General features: G+C 33.0%; 1 protein-coding gene across 3 annotated transcripts; it reads right to left on the bottom strand.

The window, feature by feature from the left end:
- Positions 1 to 5,645: 5,645 nt before the first annotated feature.
- LOC110603203 (retinoblastoma-related protein) lies at positions 5,646 to 15,413 on the bottom strand. 3 transcript variants are annotated; one of them, XM_043951886.1, is made up of 16 exons: positions 15,099 to 15,413; positions 14,059 to 14,137; positions 13,884 to 13,930; positions 11,605 to 11,803; positions 11,299 to 11,365; positions 11,030 to 11,209; positions 10,737 to 10,930; positions 9,738 to 10,608; positions 9,466 to 9,628; positions 9,283 to 9,355; positions 7,495 to 7,560; positions 7,162 to 7,281; positions 6,898 to 7,045; positions 6,697 to 6,809; positions 6,108 to 6,223; positions 5,646 to 6,009 (listed from the first exon to the last, which is right to left on the bottom strand). In XM_043951886.1, exons 2-16 carry the CDS (start codon positions 14,089 to 14,091, stop codon positions 5,859 to 5,861), a joined length of 2,541 nt encoding a protein of 846 aa, XP_043807821.1. In that variant the 5' UTR covers positions 14,092 to 14,137; positions 15,099 to 15,413; the 3' UTR covers positions 5,646 to 5,858. The 3 variants fall into 3 exon arrangements, with proteins under 3 accessions (XP_043807821.1, XP_043807820.1, XP_021596599.2); XM_043951885.1 differs by having other exon boundaries at positions 7,381 to 7,560; positions 15,099 to 15,412; XM_021740907.2 differs by having other exon boundaries at positions 7,381 to 7,560; positions 14,059 to 14,154; positions 15,099 to 15,412.
- Positions 15,414 to 18,318: the final 2,905 nt, after the last annotated feature.

Raw genomic sequence — 18,318 nt, forward strand, 5'->3', positions numbered from 1 at the left:
GTGTGCTAATTTCTTTGCAATCTTTAATGTGAAACTTCTCAGAATTTCCTTTACAAACTTCTGCTGATATATGAAGACTTCATGAGCACTTTGTTTCACCTCTAAGCCCAAAAAATAAGATAATAAACCAAGATCTATCATCTCAAAAGTCTTGAACATATCAGCTTTAAATTCATTCACCAATTTTTCATCGCTTCCTGTAACAAGCAAATCATCAACATAAATAGACACCACAATTATGTTAGTATCAAATTTCTTCACATATAAGGTGGCTTCACTTGGATTTTTCGCAAATCCAAGACTTTGAAGATAAACATCAACTCTGCTGTACCAGGTCCTGGGAGCTTGTTTAAGGCCATACAAAGTTTTCTTTAGTTTGTAAACTTTCTCTTCCTTTCCCTTCATTAGAAATCCCTTAGACTGTTCAACATAGATTTCTTCTTGAAGGAAACCATTTAAAAAGGCCGACTTAACATCCAGCTGATAAAGTTTCCAACCCTTTTGCGCAGATAAAGCCAGTAATATCCTTATAGTATCCAAACGTGCAACCGAAGCAGAAGTTTCTGAAAAATCTACTTCGAAGACTTGGTTGTACCTTTTCACGACTAATCTGGCTTTATGTTTGTTTACAGAACCATCAGTATTGAGTTTGGTCCTATAAACCCATTTCACACCAATAATCTTTCTACTTTGAGGTCTGTCCACCAACTCACAGGTGTCATTCTTCTCGATCATTCGTAGTTCATCTTTCATGGAATCTATCCATTTGTCATCCTTCATTGCTTCATTGAATTTTGCAGGCTGAAAAATAGCAACATTACTTCTTGCATAGACATCAGATAATAATCTTGTGCCACGAACAGGAACATTATCTATCTTGTCATCAAGTTCTTGATAGAATTCTGGAAATTCTCTTTCTATTGGCTCCTCCCAAATCCATTGCTTGTCCTCCATAAATTTGACATCACGACTTACAATAATTTTTTCATTTTGAGGTTGGAGAATTTTGTAAGCTTTAGAAGTGCTACTGTATCCAATAAATATACCAGATTCTACCTTCTTATCAAGTTTACCTCTCTTCACCTATGGTACATAAGAAAAACATAGGCAACCAAAAATTTTTAGATTTTGTAAATCTTGCTTATAACCAAACCAAGCCTCAAATGGTGTTTTGCCTTCAATAGCTCTAGTCGAGAGCTTATTCAACAAGAAAACTGCAGTACTTGAAGCTTCTGCCCAAAGATTTTTTGGCAACCCTTTTTCATGCAGCATGCATCTTGCCATCTCCATGATGCTCAGGTTCTTTCTCTCACTTACGTCATTCTGCTAGGGAGTGTAAGGAGTTGTGAGTTGGTGCTCAATATCTGCATCCTCACAAAATTTGTCAAAAACTGCATTCTTGTACTCTTTTCTATTATCAGACCTTATTGTTCGTATCCTGCAATCACTTTGATTTTTCACCCAATTTTTAAACTTCCAGAATATACTAGCAATCTCAGCTTTAGATTTGAAGAAGTAAATCTAACAAAATCTTATGTAATCATCAATAAATATAATATAATATTGATTACCATTTAAAAATGATGTTTTTTGAGGTTCTCCAACATTTGAATGCACTAGCCACAGCTTGTGTGACGCTCACCATACAATTTGAGGAAATGGTTTTCTGACTTGCTTTCCATATTGACAAGCCACACAATTAGCTAGCTCTTCTTCGAGTGGTGGGACACCCTTCACAAAGTCATTTTTCTACATAAACAATAATCCAGCATGATGAAAGTGTCCCAACCTTTTGTGCCACAACTCAGCATTGCTGAAGTGACATATAAGTTCTACTTGTCCATTTTTCAGCACATTCAGAGCAAAACTCTTAGACTTTATCATGACCTTAAACACATTTCTACCCATTGCATCCTTAATAAAGCATCGCTTATCCTAAAAAAAAAAAATTTGTAGCCTTTTTCAAGAAGCTGCCCAATACTCAACAATTTTGATCAATATCAAGCACATACAAAACGTCAGAGATATGTTGTAAACTTGTCAAGCTTTCAATTTCCACTGTGCCTTTTCCTTTAATTGGAATAAACTGGCCATTTCCAATCCTTGCTTTAGAGATAAAAGTCTTATTGATCTCTATGAAGCGAGTTGGATCGTTGGTCATGTGATTAGTGCAACAGCTATCTATCAACCAAGAATCACTTGAGTTGTTCTTAGCTGCAAAACACGTCGCCACAAAGAGTTGTTCTTCATCGTTTTCTTCTATATGTGCTTTTGCTACTTCGGACTGTTGGGATTTGCACACTTTTTCCATATGTCCCATGATACCACACTTTCTGCACTTAATGTCAGGCCTCCACCAACACTTCTTTGGATGATGATTCGACTTTTTGCTGTGTGTACAAGGTGAACTAGCACCTTTGTTGATATTGCTGAACTTGCTGCTGTTATATTTTTTTCATAAATTTCTTGTCTTTGCCTCGTAAACTTTCTGACTTAGCCTTCAAAGCATCCTACACATTTCCTTCTTTTCTCATTATCCTTCTTTGCTCCTGAGCCTGCAAAGCATTAACCAACTCTGCCAAGGATATGCTTAACAGATCCTTAGACTCCTCTAGTGAAGAGATTTTTTACTCATATTTCTCAGGAAGAGTGACAATAATTTTTTCAATAATTCTGTCATCAGAAAAATCCTTACATAGCAGCCTTACTTTGTTGACAATGCCCAGCAACTTGTCTGAATAATCCTTAATTGTTTCCGACTCCTTCATCTTTACCATCTCAAATTCTGTAATCAAGTTGAGAATTTGCATGCTCTTGGTTCTTTCATTGCCTTGATACTCCTTTTTGAGATAATCTCATATGGCTTCGGCTGAATCCAGCTTCATGATCCTGATAAAAATTATACTTGAAACGGCAGAGTAAAGACAAGCTATGGCTTTTGACTTCCTTGTCTTTCTCTCCTTGTGATTTTTTATCTGTGCCACCGTTGGATTTGCAGGTAACGATTGAACGACATAGTCTTCTTCTACAGCCTCCCAAAGATCCATAGCATCAAGATAGACCGTCATTCTAACAGCCCATACTTGATAATTTTGGCCATAAAAAACTAGTGGAGCAGCATGATGGCTGAAAGCTGATTGTGTATCACTCTCCATTCTCACAGATCCCTCAAGATAATATGCTCTAATACCACTTTGTAGTATTTATAGATATAAAGCTATATGAAAAAGGATTTAAAGAATTGGAATATATTGGACTTAGAAGCACTCGCTTCTTATTTACTGATGAATATTTATAGGAAAAATTACTACTTAACAACTACTGTAAATAATCTAGAAAAATCTAAACTAATCTCCTATAATCAAGCAACAAGTAAATCATGCTTAAAGACTTATTAAAAAAAATCTGTAAAGAATTAGTCAAATACTAAAGGCAAATTACTAACAGGCACATTACAGCTAATTGTTAATTCAGACTTATCCATATTGATCTGTTGACCTGAAGCTGATTCATAAGCACATAGTATATAGTGAAGCAAATCTATCTCTCGAACAGTTGCACGACCGAAAATAAATATTATCATCAGCCACAAAAAAAAATGGTGTGAGATTGGAGGTGCTCTTCTGGCCACTTGAATACCATGTAAGATATCTCTACTTTCAACTTGTCTAAGCATTAAAGAGAAACCTTCTACATATATTATAAATAGGTATGGCAATAGTGGATCACCTTAATGTATATACCTCTAGAGAGAAAGAACTGATCATTGGCATGGCCATTAATATTGAGAGAATATGAAACCGTGCAAACACAAAGCATGATCAAATTAACAAAATGTGGATGAAAACCCAATTTCACAAGCATAGATTCTAAGAAGGGCCATTCTTTCCGGTCATAAGCTTTTTGCATGCTATTTTAAGTGCAAAATAACCCTTATTGCCTTTCTTTCTTTGTTGAATACAATGAAAAATCTCATAGGCAAGAAGATCATTATCTTGAGGAAATCTACTAGGTAAGAAGGCACATTAAGTCTCATGAATAATATTGAACTTGTAAAACATAGTGGATGGTATTAAGACCTACAATATGCTAAAGTGTTGATAAAATAAAGCAGGCATACGGTCAAGCCCAGAGGCGCTTTAAGGCTTGATAGACATCTTCACCAGTGAAAGATGAATTAAATGGTCATTCTAAGGTTTTATATTTTTTAGATTAATCATACCAACCATGAATACTAATAAAATATCATTATTTATAATCTGTAGCAAATTCCATGTTCATCTGGATATGATGGAAAGAAAAAGAAACCAAGATAGCTCGAATAGAGTCATCCCATAGTAATCCTAATTCGCCACTTTAACTTTTGCTATCCCCGTGACAATCCACACATATCCCATACAAATATCTGAATTTAATTCGATCCCTCTAACATTCATTTAGTTTTAATTTTGTTTCCATAAGAAAAATAATAGAAGATCAATGTTGAAGTATGAGTTTCAAGGAACTGAACAGTCTGGGGGTTCCCAAGCCCCCGGCAGTTGCATTCTTTCTTTTTTGTTGCACTCCCTCTCTTTTCCATGCATCTATCTCTATGCAACGTTGTTGCTCCCGCAAGACGAAACTTCTTAAACTAATGCTCTACTAGGGCTTTCAATCCTTATGCACTTTTAGATACCATGACCAAGTCTTGGAACTCAAAACAAGGTGTTAAGAGTCGCTTGTTTCCATGCATCTATCGCTTGATTAAAGAAAATCTATATTGTTACCCTTTCTGATGCTTTGGTTTCTTTGAACAAGCAAAAAGAGGATTTCCTTGCATCTATTATTGTTTCTCATTTAACAAATTATTTTACAATTGAATTTCATTTGATATGGATGTTTGCAAAGAAACTACAAATGTTATTTTGAACTAATGATTGTCAACGATTACTCAAGAAGACCGTTACGGTTTCGAGAAAACAAAAGGGAACTAACGATATATCATTGCTAACATTTACTCTATTCAAGCATTAGAAATGTCTGTTCACCTTGACAAATGACATGCTTTTATTTTTCATCTGTTTTGACCTAACGAGAACGAGATATCTAACGGTTCGATTCAATTTATGTATCAAATAAAAATTAACCCGATTTATAACAATTTGAAAATCATTTCATTTTTTTGACAGTTCCAATCCAACTTTGCAAACATTTTTAATTGATAATTGAATAAATAAGTACATACAAAATGTACCCATTTGATAATATAAAAACTAAAAGCATATTATGTATATAAAAATTAAAATAATATTACATTTATATGAAAATAATATCTTTTTACAATAAAAAAAATTAAACTTAATTATTTAATAATTGTAACAATTTTTAGTAATATAATTTTATAAAATAATTTTCTTTAAAAATTAAAATCAAACCAAACTGCCAGTTAAAACAAATCTATTCTGCCATTTCAAAAAATAAAAAAATAAAAAAACAAATCTATTCTGATTTTGGTTCAGAAAAAGGAGGCCTGTTACCAGGCACCTGATTTAAGGTTCAGGTCCGAGCCAGGTCTAGATGCTATGATATAGTAACAGCCACCCCACGCTGTACTTCAAAAAACTAAATAAATAAAACGAGAGAGAGAGGGAGATGAAACACCACACTGAAGCCATGATATTTCGACTAGTATTTAAGTAGGGATGAGATGGTAAATTTCCAAATTACATGACAAACAAGGGGGTGGTGGCAGCTTTTCTACAAATTCACTGCTCATACAACACCCTGTGCTGCTGCGCCTTACATTTCTCACCATTAATAATATAAACAATAATTAGATAATATAACTATAATTTACACAAAGCCAAACCTATTGAATTTTAAGAGTCAGGTTGCTCAGTTTTCAAAGGCGCACCAGATGTGGATGCACTACTCCCATTTTGAAGGTGGAGACTGTTGGCCACCATCGTATCGCTAACCAAACCAACATCAACATCATCGAAATTTAATGTCCCCCTGATCTTCCTATTACTGAAGGGATTTAAATAAACATATACATGTGCAAAAAAAAAAAAACATTAGAACGACGAAACAACAAAATGTATAGCTTTGCCAAAAGAAAAGCATACCTATTCAATCGATTGTTGATAGCAGTCAGGTCTTTTGAAGGACTCTGGTATGCATGAGTGCTCTCTCCCACACATGCATAATAGCTTTTTGAGCTGTGCGAGTTTAAGGCATCCATCTAAAAACCATGAAAGCAGAAATTCTTAACAGCATGTGTGTTAAAGCCAAGTAGTTTCAACATAGAAGTAAATAACTGAAATAAAGCTTTTGAAGGACACTAATATTTAAGACGCATAACATTGAACTCTCTCTCATTCTGACAAAAGACAACATAATCAGAAACATACACCATTTTTGCCTTAGTCATATAAACTAAAAGCACGCTTTTCTCAAATAAAAAATAATATAATATAATAATATAATATAAAATAAAAGGCAAGCTGCAATGGTATATGTACTCAAACAAGTCATCAATTAATCAACAGAAAGGACCCAAATTTTCTAAAAGCTTGCTTCCTTTTTGGTTCTGGCAAGCTCATCAAATAGGGTTGACTAGTCCTAGTTTTGAGTAAAATGAAGGCTTTTAAAAAAGTCAAACTACAAATTTATCTCTAAAACAGGAGCGTTGAGGGGGTAAAAAACTACAAGTACCTTGGATGTCCGCAATGGAGAGACATACACATTATGAGTTGCAGATACTTTCTTTGGAGACATGTCAGGCAGACTTGGAAAAGGAGATACTTTAGGTGATGTGGGACATTGACCTGATTGGCCACAAACAGAAGCATGTTAAACAGTGAACTGCAAAGACAGTGACAGGGCACCAAATTAATTAATAATTAAAAGAAGTACCATCTTTATGAATATTATTGGCATCAGGAACCTGGCTGGCCTTTGTAATTGTTCCAGCAGAACCAACCTCCACCAGCAGGGGTTTTGCAGCAGGAATGAATATTTCATTATAAAATGTGATAATGTCAACATGATCTTGTCCTGTCCTCTGTTATGATAAAATTTTGAAGTGTTAGTCATGTCCAGTCCTCTAGCAGGATAAATTTAAAGGGTTAGACATCTACAAAATGGTACAGCAAAGAGAGTCGACATTAGGCATCATACCCCATTATGCCGTGCTGATGCCCAATCAACAAACACACTACAGAAAACTTGTGGTTTACATTGTGGTTGCTTCCTATAGTTGTAAATGATCTCCCTGAAGGTTAGATTCACTTTAGAAATCTGTAGGCAAAAACATGAGAACATGAGAAAATCAAAAGATGAAAGCAAACCATTCATCAGTAGCAGCCAATAAACTCTCATGAGTTACTGACAGCAAACCTTTGCGATTCCGTAGAAACAACAAAGAATAATCTGGTCAATGTGGCGGTTAAAGAACAAAAAGGTCTGCTGGCTAAGGACTTGTTGGAAAAGGCGATAGACATTCTCTCTTACATGCTGCTGAGATTGTTGTAACCTTTCAACCATACCATTGATTCTGACAGCAGCTAACTTGTTAATCTGGGCAGGAAAAGAACTGACAGGTAAATTTCAGAACATAATAAATCAAATTAAGCAACATGGTGTAATTTTCAATAGATGATAAAGTTATGTACAGTGGGAAATACTTGGTCAGGAACTTGATTTAAACGGGGACATTATTTTTGGTATTTACTCTTCAACATCAGTTAAGACTTAAAATGATAGACAAATCCCCTAAATGCCACTAATATGCTCAACCAGAGGTGAAAAAAAAATGGCTAAGAAAGACAAACAAAAATAGTCTTTCAGAATAATTATCATCTTCAAAAGCAAATGTATAGTTGTATGACTCTACATTATTATAACCCATCCAATAGATGAAGGAAAGAAAAAAAAAGGAATGGCACAGCAGAGGCAAAGAGGATCTGATATACAACTGGAACTTGAGCAGCCATTACAACCTGCTCAAGTAAACAAAGCCAAGCTTAGGGTTCTTGGACTTTGTTCTAAACAAAATTGAGCTCAAGAGTTCAAGCGTGAATATACTATCTCCAACCTCTAGCTCTTAACATTTGGCAGGCTCTTAAGCCAATGAAATATCAGCTAGTCCCTGCTTGCTTGCACCCTTAATTCTTGAACCATGCATGAGATATTGCCAGCATCATGACATGTAACCTCAAAGACAAAGCCAGGTTGCATACCCAACCAAGCATACGCCTAGAATTGTCTCCAAACCAGCAATCACATGGTTCTAATCACGGTTGCATTCACGGATAACAGAAACAAGCTTGTTACGCCCGTAGCTCATAACAGTATGTCACATGTCACAGGAAGAGGAAGAGGAATAAGCAGGGTCAATAAGTCAATGAGAATTGGAGGGAAATAATTGGAGGAAAAGTTAGAAACTTAGAATGAGGTTACTGTTGTATAAAGAGGAGTATTATTGAGTATCTGTTAGTTGACACAGTAATAGTCTATCACAATGGAAATTCTTTTGAGAATTTGCAAAATTTACCAAAATGAACAAAATATTCGAATCTCTAATTAAAATTAAGATATATAACTAAAATAACAAATAAAGGCATTAAAGCCTGAAACTTTGTTAGTATTTTCTATTTATTTATGTATTTACCAAAAATTGATTAAGAAAAAGCTAAAAGTTAAGGGGGAAAAAGAAAGAAACTTTAGCACACAATTTGCTCTCCTTCACTTTAAAACCACATTGTGTATTTGATAATCTATGATCTTGAGCTAAGGAGTTTCTAATCACTTGAGTTTATTGTGAGGAAAGTTGAGAGTTGAGAGAAAATGGCTTAGTTGCCTAGAGAGAATTAGAAGAGGAGCTACAATGAAAAAGCAAAGGTAGTTTTCTGCCTAAAAAAAGGCCCTGCTGCTGCCTTGCATGTGAAAATTCTACAATGATTCTCAGTTGAGAAAGTAACGGACTTTACAACTTCATATAACGATCCATAACGGCCATTACCTTTACACAAGGGTCTTCACATGTGCAATTTTTAAAAATCCTTTAAATAACAGGTATAACAATAATGGCAAGCTAAATTCCCTTAAATAATGGCATAACAGCCATCATTTAAAATCATCACCATAAACCACCAATGCAAACAAATTTTTTACAGAAATATAGATCTTCTTTTCCATCATCGGCAGAGAGGGCTAAGCATCCAATACTCAAAAGAATAAGAACAAGTATCTTACGATGTAAAGTCTGCAATATTGATATTAAAATATCATGTCCATTACCTTGCTAAAGAATATATTGATCCCAGTTTCTGCACATGTTTCCCCTCCTCCCACAGGGTTTGGACGTGTTGGACTGAAACAAATACCCATGCACAACTCACAGTTAGAGGTACAAGAGAGCATTAACATTGACCATAAAGATTAGAGATACAACTTCATGTTCCCCTAAGAAAAGCAATTTACCTGGCAAAGGCAGACTGCAAAGGAGGTGGCAGCAGCTTGGATTTAAGGTTATTAAAGGCAAGTAGACGATCCTTCACTGGTGATGTAAAAGAGTTCCGCTCTACTAATGCACTGCGGAAATCTGTGCATAGTCTCTTTGGAGACCTGGTATCCCCATTCTGACCTGAAAATGATAAACAACAACCAATGAAATTCTGCATTAGACAAATGAAACTAAATACTTGTTACATATGTTGCCAGCCTCAGATTAAGCATTTATTTAGAAAAAATACCTGGAGACAACTCAGGCTTATGTGAAGGCACAGGTGGCAAACCTCCAGAAGAAAAGTTGATATGCATTGCTATAGCATCCAGAGATGGCATTGGTTCTGCTAATAGCCCAAGTCGATTTATCTCTGCAGAAAGAGAGGGTCTTGCTATGGTCAAGGAATTATACATTGAGGAACCCTTTTCCCACACCATGCTCTCCAGAAGTCTTTCTTCCAATGAATTCAAATGCCGCCTCAACTCCCTCGGAAGAGATTCCTCATGTCTAATGAAGCTCTCTATCACCTTGCTAAGATCAAAAGCTGTAATCCCAGTTCTCTCCAGAACTGCAGGAAAGAGCATTGTGACAGTGTTATGCGTTGCCAGGACAAGTTCAGCAGAACATGCAAGCATACATCTGTGGAACCTCTCATTAGTTAATAAAGAGGTCAAATTAGTTGCATGCAATATTTGGGCCTCTGCTGTGCACATTGCTTCCAGAACCCTATAATACAACTTTAACGCTTCCAATCTTCGTTGTTCTGCCCATATGTTGTCCATCAGGTTTGTACTTTGCAGACTTCCAGTTACACAACGCTCTCCAGAAGAGCTACTTGGAAATATAGCCTCCAATATTATCTGTGCTCTACGTATGACATCATTAGTCACATCCCTATCACATGATGCAAGGAAGCGTTCCAGCTGTAATGAGGGTTTTGATGGAAGTGGAGAAATAACAGTCCGAAGCCACTTTGCAGTTGTCATTGCAGTACTTACAGGTGTAGCAGCCATCTTAGAATTTGTGCTGCCTAAAATGCCATTTGATGCAGGGGATCGAAAAGGAGAAAGAGGACTTGTAATTGTCTTTGTTGGTGAGGAAAAAAAATCAAACTTTCTCTGCAAAGAACAAAAAAAAGGGTTCTATGCATTAAGTTTAAACAAAATAAAAAAAAAAATCATAAAACATTCGGAGGACAATACTTCATATCTTTGTCATATAGAATCTGCAGCTGGCACAAACTTACTTTAGCGCCAGTTACATTTGTGGCACCTACAGATGGGCTCCCTGAACCAAGCGATCCATCTTTCTCATTGATAAATACCCTCTCATCCAATTCACCCTTTGCTCGAATTGCATCCTCATAATCTTTCTCTAAAATAGCCAAACTGGACTGCAGAGATGATTCCTCCATTAAATCTTCATAAAAGATCAAACCATCTACATCAAAGAGAATCAGAATTTTAGAAGCATATGATGAAAACAAGTTGCCAACGTTAAAATTTGCAGATACAAGTGTGGAGAGCTTTTCAAGCACACCTGTATTGATATTATCCAGGTTTTCATTTTTACACTCAGATGCCAAACAGGGTGTTTTCTTCAGAATATCTGCTATTAAATTGTTAGTCTTCTCCATTATTTTTCTCAGCTCATCTTCTGAGGCATCATATTTGTTGCAAAGAGATGCCAGTAAATCAACCCCTTTGTCATCCTTCTTAACTGTACAATACATAAAACATTTAAACACCGATCAACAAAATTTGAAAGAAGAAATTCACAGAGAATTGCTAAACAGGCAAGATTATTACCAAACCATTGAGAGTCATTCAAGTTGAAATTTCTGAAGCGTATTGGAACATGGACTATCAAAATAGCCTGACAAGTTGCAGCAAATAGTAAAAATGTCAATCTCTGCTGTTACACTAGATAATCTTATCAAGGCATTTGGCAAAAATATACAACTAGTATCATTTGGCAAGAGCTAAGCTAGGAAAAAATTTATGAAATCCATAAATAATTGGAAAAAAAAAAGGGAGCCAACAATGAGGATTTTTTTTTTAACCAAACCAACATCCTAGCATCGGTAATTGAAATTTTGAGGGACTGGAACTAACCAGCACAGAAACTAAACCATTTGTGCAGGTCACCAAATCTTTAAATCGGCTGAACGCATGTACACGAAGTGCCAAAAACAGCAACCATCCAAAACGATGATATTCTGACATGGGTGCTGTGTTGCTGGTAACTGCTGACTGCTTATCAACATTTGCATCACTTGTCAAGAAAAGTTCCCAATATGCACGGTTGTAATGCCTTGTACCAATTAATAACAAGATATAATGTCATTTACTCCAAGGAAAAAAAACTCATGAAAGCAAATTTGCAGTCAAACTTAGGTTGCATGATGAAAGATATCTTGTCATTGTATCAGAAAAAGCATTTGTATAACAAAATCCAAAAGGACTGTTTAGCTGCAGTAAACAAGCCTTCTTTTCCAGAAAACTATTCCAAGAGAACTAAAATTGAAATCCAGTATTTAGTTTTAAAAATTTTATAAATACAAAATCAGAATTCAATTTTCCAAATTTGTACCATATGAAAACTCTATTTATCTAATTTCCATCTTTTCTAAGCAAAATGCAATACAGAAGCAACTCCAAAAAACATAGGGTTTCATTTTATCAGCATCTTTGAGCTGGGTTCAATCCCAGCAATAGCATTATTTCCTTTCACATCTAACTTTTATGCAAACAAATTCTAACATCCAAATTTAGGATTTGCTATTTAACTCTAGCTAAAGTGCCTCATAGTAATTAAAGTCCAAGGCACTAAGGCACAAAGATATCTTGGGGCCTAGGCACAAGGCACGGATGCACACTTGAAGGAAGTGATGCGCAAAAAATAAAATTCAATAAAAAAATTAAAGATTGAATAAAATAATAATAGATGCATTTTTATTTAACCAAACCTATCAAAAAAACCAATATACAAAGCACTAATAAGTACAAGAAAAGTTATAAAATAAAGATTTTATCATTAATATCATGTGTTTAGAAATTGTTAGAAAAAATAAAATAAACACAAATTTTGGACATTCAAACACACCTCGGGTTTTTGATAAATTGTTTTATAATAATGTCAAAGTAAATTTAGGTGCGAAATGTAAATCTAGATTAAAAAATATATTTAAGAGACCATACTATGAAAATATTTATAAGTTGATTAGTATTTTGAATAAAATAGTATTTTACTTGATAAAATTCACTACAAATTTTTGTGAGGGAAAATATAAAATTAGAAATATTGAAAAATTAGACAAATGAAAGTCTTTTCTATTTTATATTTTTCATTTTTGGAAAATGAAAAACTAAAGAAATGGAAAGGAAAAACTGGAAATGGAAACAGAAAATGTTGTTCATGGCTAAATAAGGCCTAAAGAGTTCCCTAATATATACAATAAAATACCACATAATATTAACTTTATGTGACAATATAATTCTGGAGAAAATCAAAATAAAGAATAAAAAAATTATACAAGTCATGATGGATAATTTGCCATACAGTGATAAAAATTATCAAATTTTCAACAGTGAAAAATATAAAGTTTCTTTTGCAATTAAGCACAAGCATAGACCCATAGAATGCTTGATGTTGACTTCACAAGTACCAAAAAACACATTTACTATTTTTTGTCCGTTTATCATCACAAGTACAACCAGTTGAATTGAAACAACACATCAACAATATAGAAGATGGTTTTTAAAAAATCAATCCTAATGTGAGATGTTGAAATTGCCCATCCATTTGTTCAGAAATCAATTTGCATTTAGTAATGACAGAGTTTCCATCTTTACGCCATAAAAGAAATCACACAAATAGGCATATCTTAGAAAGGCAATAGCTTTATTGGGTTTTTTGAAATATCGAAAGCAAAACAGCTAATAAACATCTTCCTCAAAAAAAAAATTTGCTGTGGGGAAAGTGGGCACTTATGAAACTAGCAAAAGAGATAAGTGAATTATTCAAGTGAAGACTTCACACCAGAAATTAAAACAAGAAGCAGTCCCAACCCAACAACTAAGCCTATTCAAGTATACTAGCACATATAACAATATGCATGCCCTGTGCAGCAAAATATATCTTCAGAAAAATTCAACAAATCAGCATACCACCTTCTGTCAGCCTTTTACAATTCTCTACTAAGGGCTTTAGGGCAACTTAAATAAAATCAACAGAAACTGGCAAAGACTGTACTGTTTCCTCAAAGGAAGTTGTAGAATATTAAATAAACTTTATTGATGCATAAATATCATAAAGTAGCCAATCAATAATGTAGCTAATGCCGGAAAATGTCCAAAGCAGCACATGCAACCAAAAAAATAATTACTCCTACCTGCTTAAAATGCTCAGTTGCTCAAAGTTGGCTTGCTGCTCCTTTGCCTGATAGAAGAAAAAGGAAATAAAACCATAAGAATATTTCTCAAACAAATATACAGAAAAATGCATATAAAAAGAATATTAACAGAAACACATTAAAAGGCAACCATAAATCTCATCAATTTCAATACCTCAAATCTGCTCTCCCAATCTGCACCATACATATTACTCAAGATTGGACCAGCCTTGATAACATATCGTGGTAGCGTCCTAAAGAATTTGAAATGCTGCAAGATGTTATATTATAAACAGCATACACTGTAACTTGAACGGTAAAGCTCTTGAAAATGAACAGTGAATCTCTTCACTGTCCAACGAATAAAAAAGCAGCACAAGCAAGCTGCAGCAATAATTTTTTTTCACTTGGAACAAAGTAGTAAGCAGAAGCAGGGATAAGGTGCTGCAACACTAAGTGCTAAATTGAAGCTGCCGGAGTATGGAAGAGAAACAAGCAGCTCAACTGAGACAAGTGGCTGTCTACAGAATTATCTTCAAAAAGGTGAGAATTTGAAAATAGTGTTATAAGCTGATGGAGAAGTGAAAAAAACAAATAAGAAATCGACGTCTAAGAAAAGAGAAAAAAGGTAAGGCTTAAATTTTACAAGGAAACGCTCTGTTAGTTTGATTACATTTCCATGTTCTCCACTGTTGGAAGAATAGTAACCTGCGTGTGACAATCAAATAAACCACACTAATCTATTGACTTAATCTAACTACAACACTCCTCACCCAACAGGAAAAACTGTGTTTTCCAAGCTTCTAATCCAGCACGAAGAACTTAGAAAAAAATGTACCACATTATACAGCCAATCTAAGCAAGTCCTTTGGATACAAGATGACAAATTTGGAACTCCAACCTTCTCATCCTTATGCATATTACTTCAAATTGAAAGATTAAGCTGTAGAAATATGTAATTTCAATTCCCCATTTCCCAAAACTGTCAATGCACCTAAGTTACGAGCTAAACAAGAAAACTATTTTTTTTTTTCATAATTTCTTGGATGAACAAGAAAATGCAGAATTCAGAAGTGCATGAGTAGAAATAAAAGAACAACCCGGGAAAATGTACGTTACGGTGATGGCAGAAGTGGCCCGAAGTGGATTGTGTTTGACACTCATAGACTAATACTCGACTACAGTTAGATAAATTTTACAACATAGCTAACTCACCAAGAGCGAAACTAAGGACTGCACCCAGCAGTCGCTGAAACCACCGAGCGCGAATATGGAAGAAATTGAGAGGATTTTGCTTGGAATTACGCAGGAGAATATCAGAACTGGCGCGGATCCCGGCGGATGAGGGTCGGGTGTTGGGAGACTGGGAAATGTGTTGACCGCGAGAGAAAGTAGGCGTCGGCGGCAGAGGTGACAGCGGCGACACGTGTGAGTTTAGCTGTTTAGGGTTAGGGTTTGACAGGGAAAAGGTAGAGTGAAGGAATTCGTAGGGAAGGAACGGCAGATCAGACAATGGAGATAGGGTTTGATTACAAGAAGGTACATTTAAAGGATTGATTGGACGGTGAAGATTAAATCTACACTTCATCTGATGGTGCCCATTAAAGGAAGAGAAATATAAAAAGGCGATTCGGCGGGACATCAACAAGCAATTTCCCGCGCTAATCAGCGGGATTTACTAAAAAGGACAACGTTGTATGAGTGATTTACGTTGATATTGTTACTTAATTTGTGATGCATGAAATTTTATGTTCTTACATCCTGAATACAATGTTTTTTTTCTCTTTAGTGCTATTTAAATTTAAGGAAATGGTATTTAATTCAAAATCTTGAATTATTATGATGTTTTTAAAATTTATTATAATTAATATTTTGATAATTAAATAAAAAAATTATTATAATTTAACTTCATCCATTAAAGGATATCTATTTATTCTTTTATATTTGTAGTGTTAGTTGTTATAATGGTAAGTGTATAAATTAGTTTTAAATTTAAATGAAAAATATATTTTTTTAAATTAATTGCCCTCGCTATATTATTTATTATAAAATTGTGACAATAATCTCTCGAGATATAATAAATTTAAGAAAATCACATATCGCAATTCTTTGATTTTTCAAAAGAAATTTAGATCGAAGAGTTAAAGAAGAATAAGAAAAAATATATAGAATTTAGAATAATTATTAGTAGCTGTTATAGACATATTCATTGACGGTTGTAATTATTAGAAATACGTTTTCAAACATGTATAGATATATTTGGATAAGAAAAAATAATTTATTGGAGAAAAATATTTGTCTGAATTAATTAGATTCCAAGTGTCAAATCTTTAATTTATAATATAATTTATCTGAATTAATTAGATTTCAAGTGTCAAATCTTTAATTTATAATATAATTTATCAATTTTGAATTCTTATAAAATATTTTCCATAACACTTTATATTGAAATTAAAATTTCTCACAATATAAATATTTAAAAATTCTTGAAATTTTTTATTTTTCATTCTCATAACTTATTTAAATATGCTATATTTATAACAAACTCTCACTTAACTCATTTAAATAAATTTATTTAATATTTTCATTCAGTATTTTTCTACTTAAACCTTTTATTAGCATAAATATTTTAAAATTCTAAAAATCATAAGTGATTTATAAATTTAAATCTAAATTAATTAAATAAACTATGTTTATAACACTAGCAAAATGGCTAATGGAAAGATAGAGTTTTTCAATTTCAAGTTTACCCTTTTTTTTATTGAGTCATAAAATTTTTTAGTTAAAATTAAATTTGAGTAAGAACAAAAAATATTAAATTTTATTTTTAAGTCTAATTTATTCATTAATTATCATTTAAAAAAAATAAATGAAAACATCAGTTTAAAAAATTTAAAAATATAAATTATAATTTTTTTTTGTCTTTATTTTTTCAGTCATTAATTTCCAATCTTTTTTACGGAAATAAAAACTATTAGTTCTAGTATAAAATTTTTTCGTAATTTTTTACATTTTGATAGTTGGTTATCAGTCAATAGATAAGGATTAGGATGAGACATTTCATTAATGTGGAAGAATCGTGTGTTTGTTTGTGTAGTTGGCTTTTTTTCAAATTTTATTGATTCAGTTATTTCGGAAGGTAATATTCAATGTAGGTTTACTAGTTATTACGGGTTTCCAGAATCGCAATAACAACGTCAATCTTGAATTTTTATTTGAGTTTTATTTCGTAAAAACTCTATTTCGTGACTTTGTTTAGGAGACTTTAATAATTTATGTTCGAGAGATGAGAAAGAATGGTGAACATTTTTACCAAATTATCTTATGCAGGGTATAGACAGACACTTGAGAAGCATCTTTGCCCAGTTATCTTATGCAGGGTTTAATTTTGAATAATTATAAATTTTTGTTAGACTCTAAAACTAATATTTCTATTAGATGGATTCGTCGTAATACTACTCAACTACTCATATTTTGATTAGAGAATCTATTAGGCATAATCGTCTCTCTGTTTGGAATGATATCTCTATTTATTTGATGAAATTTTATTAACACAATCCGTAGATTTACTTTAAAAAAAATTATTTAATTGAATATTTAGACTAAAAAATGAAACAAGGAGATTTCATATTTAAATGTTTGAATGGGATTCACAATGGGTGAGAGAGAGAGAGGAAAGGGGAGAGTATCGGAGGATAAATTTGAAATTAAAAAACTGTATCTTTTGACCATCTTGCCAACTGTATAACAACAACAAAAATAAATGGATGTCTCTTCTAATGGATGGAATAATTAAAATAAATCTCATTTATTTTTTTTATAATAGGACCTTTGATATCTGAATTTTTCCTCATTTTCGAAATTATTATAATTAAATTATTTATTTTATATTTTGATACCTGAATTTTTTTTCATTATCGAAATTATTATACTTAGTTTATTTATATTTCAAGTCTAAGGCTTTATACCCTTATTTGTAATGACTAATTTTAAAATAATTTAAAAGGAATAATTTTTTTTTTAAAATTTTTGTGTTTAACAAAACTAATAATATAAAGATTCAATTTTCTTAAATTTTCGTGAGAATTGATTTTAAATTAAAAAATAAATCTTATCAAAATTATTAATATTTTTTAAAAAAAATATTTCACTTAAAAGCTACTTATATCAAAATTATTTAGCCTTTGAAAGCTATTTTGTTTCCTTTTCCTTTTATTTTTTTTAATTTTAATTTTTTTTTAATTAATAAATACTCTTTAAAAAAGTAATTTAGTTAAATATTGACTATTAATTTACCTCTGAATTATAATTAAGCTATTTTGGATTCATCTTCTTACAACTATGTCCCATCATCATAGAGTATTTATTCCCATATCAACATAATAGATATCCAAAAGTTCAATGGTCAAAGAGTTCATATCAAAATTCAGGATAT

The sequence above is a fragment of the Manihot esculenta genome, chromosome 16, assembly GCF_001659605.2.
Source record: "Manihot esculenta cultivar AM560-2 chromosome 16, M.esculenta_v8, whole genome shotgun sequence".
NCBI classification, from domain to species: domain Eukaryota; kingdom Viridiplantae; phylum Streptophyta; class Magnoliopsida; order Malpighiales; family Euphorbiaceae; genus Manihot; species Manihot esculenta.

Excerpts from the sequence above, each read along its gene's own strand:
- LOC110603203 (XM_043951885.1), bottom strand. The coding sequence starts at position 14,091 with ATGTATGGTGCAGATTGGGAGAGCAGATTTGAG. Across the intron at positions 11,804-13,883 it reads CAACTGAGCATTTTAAGCAG|GCATTACAACCGTGCATATT; the intron begins GTAGGAGTAATT and ends AATTGGTACAAG. Across the intron at positions 9,629-9,737 it reads TAAGCCTGAGTTGTCTCCAG|GTCAGAATGGGGATACCAGG; the intron begins GTATTTTTTCTA and ends TATCATTTTCAG.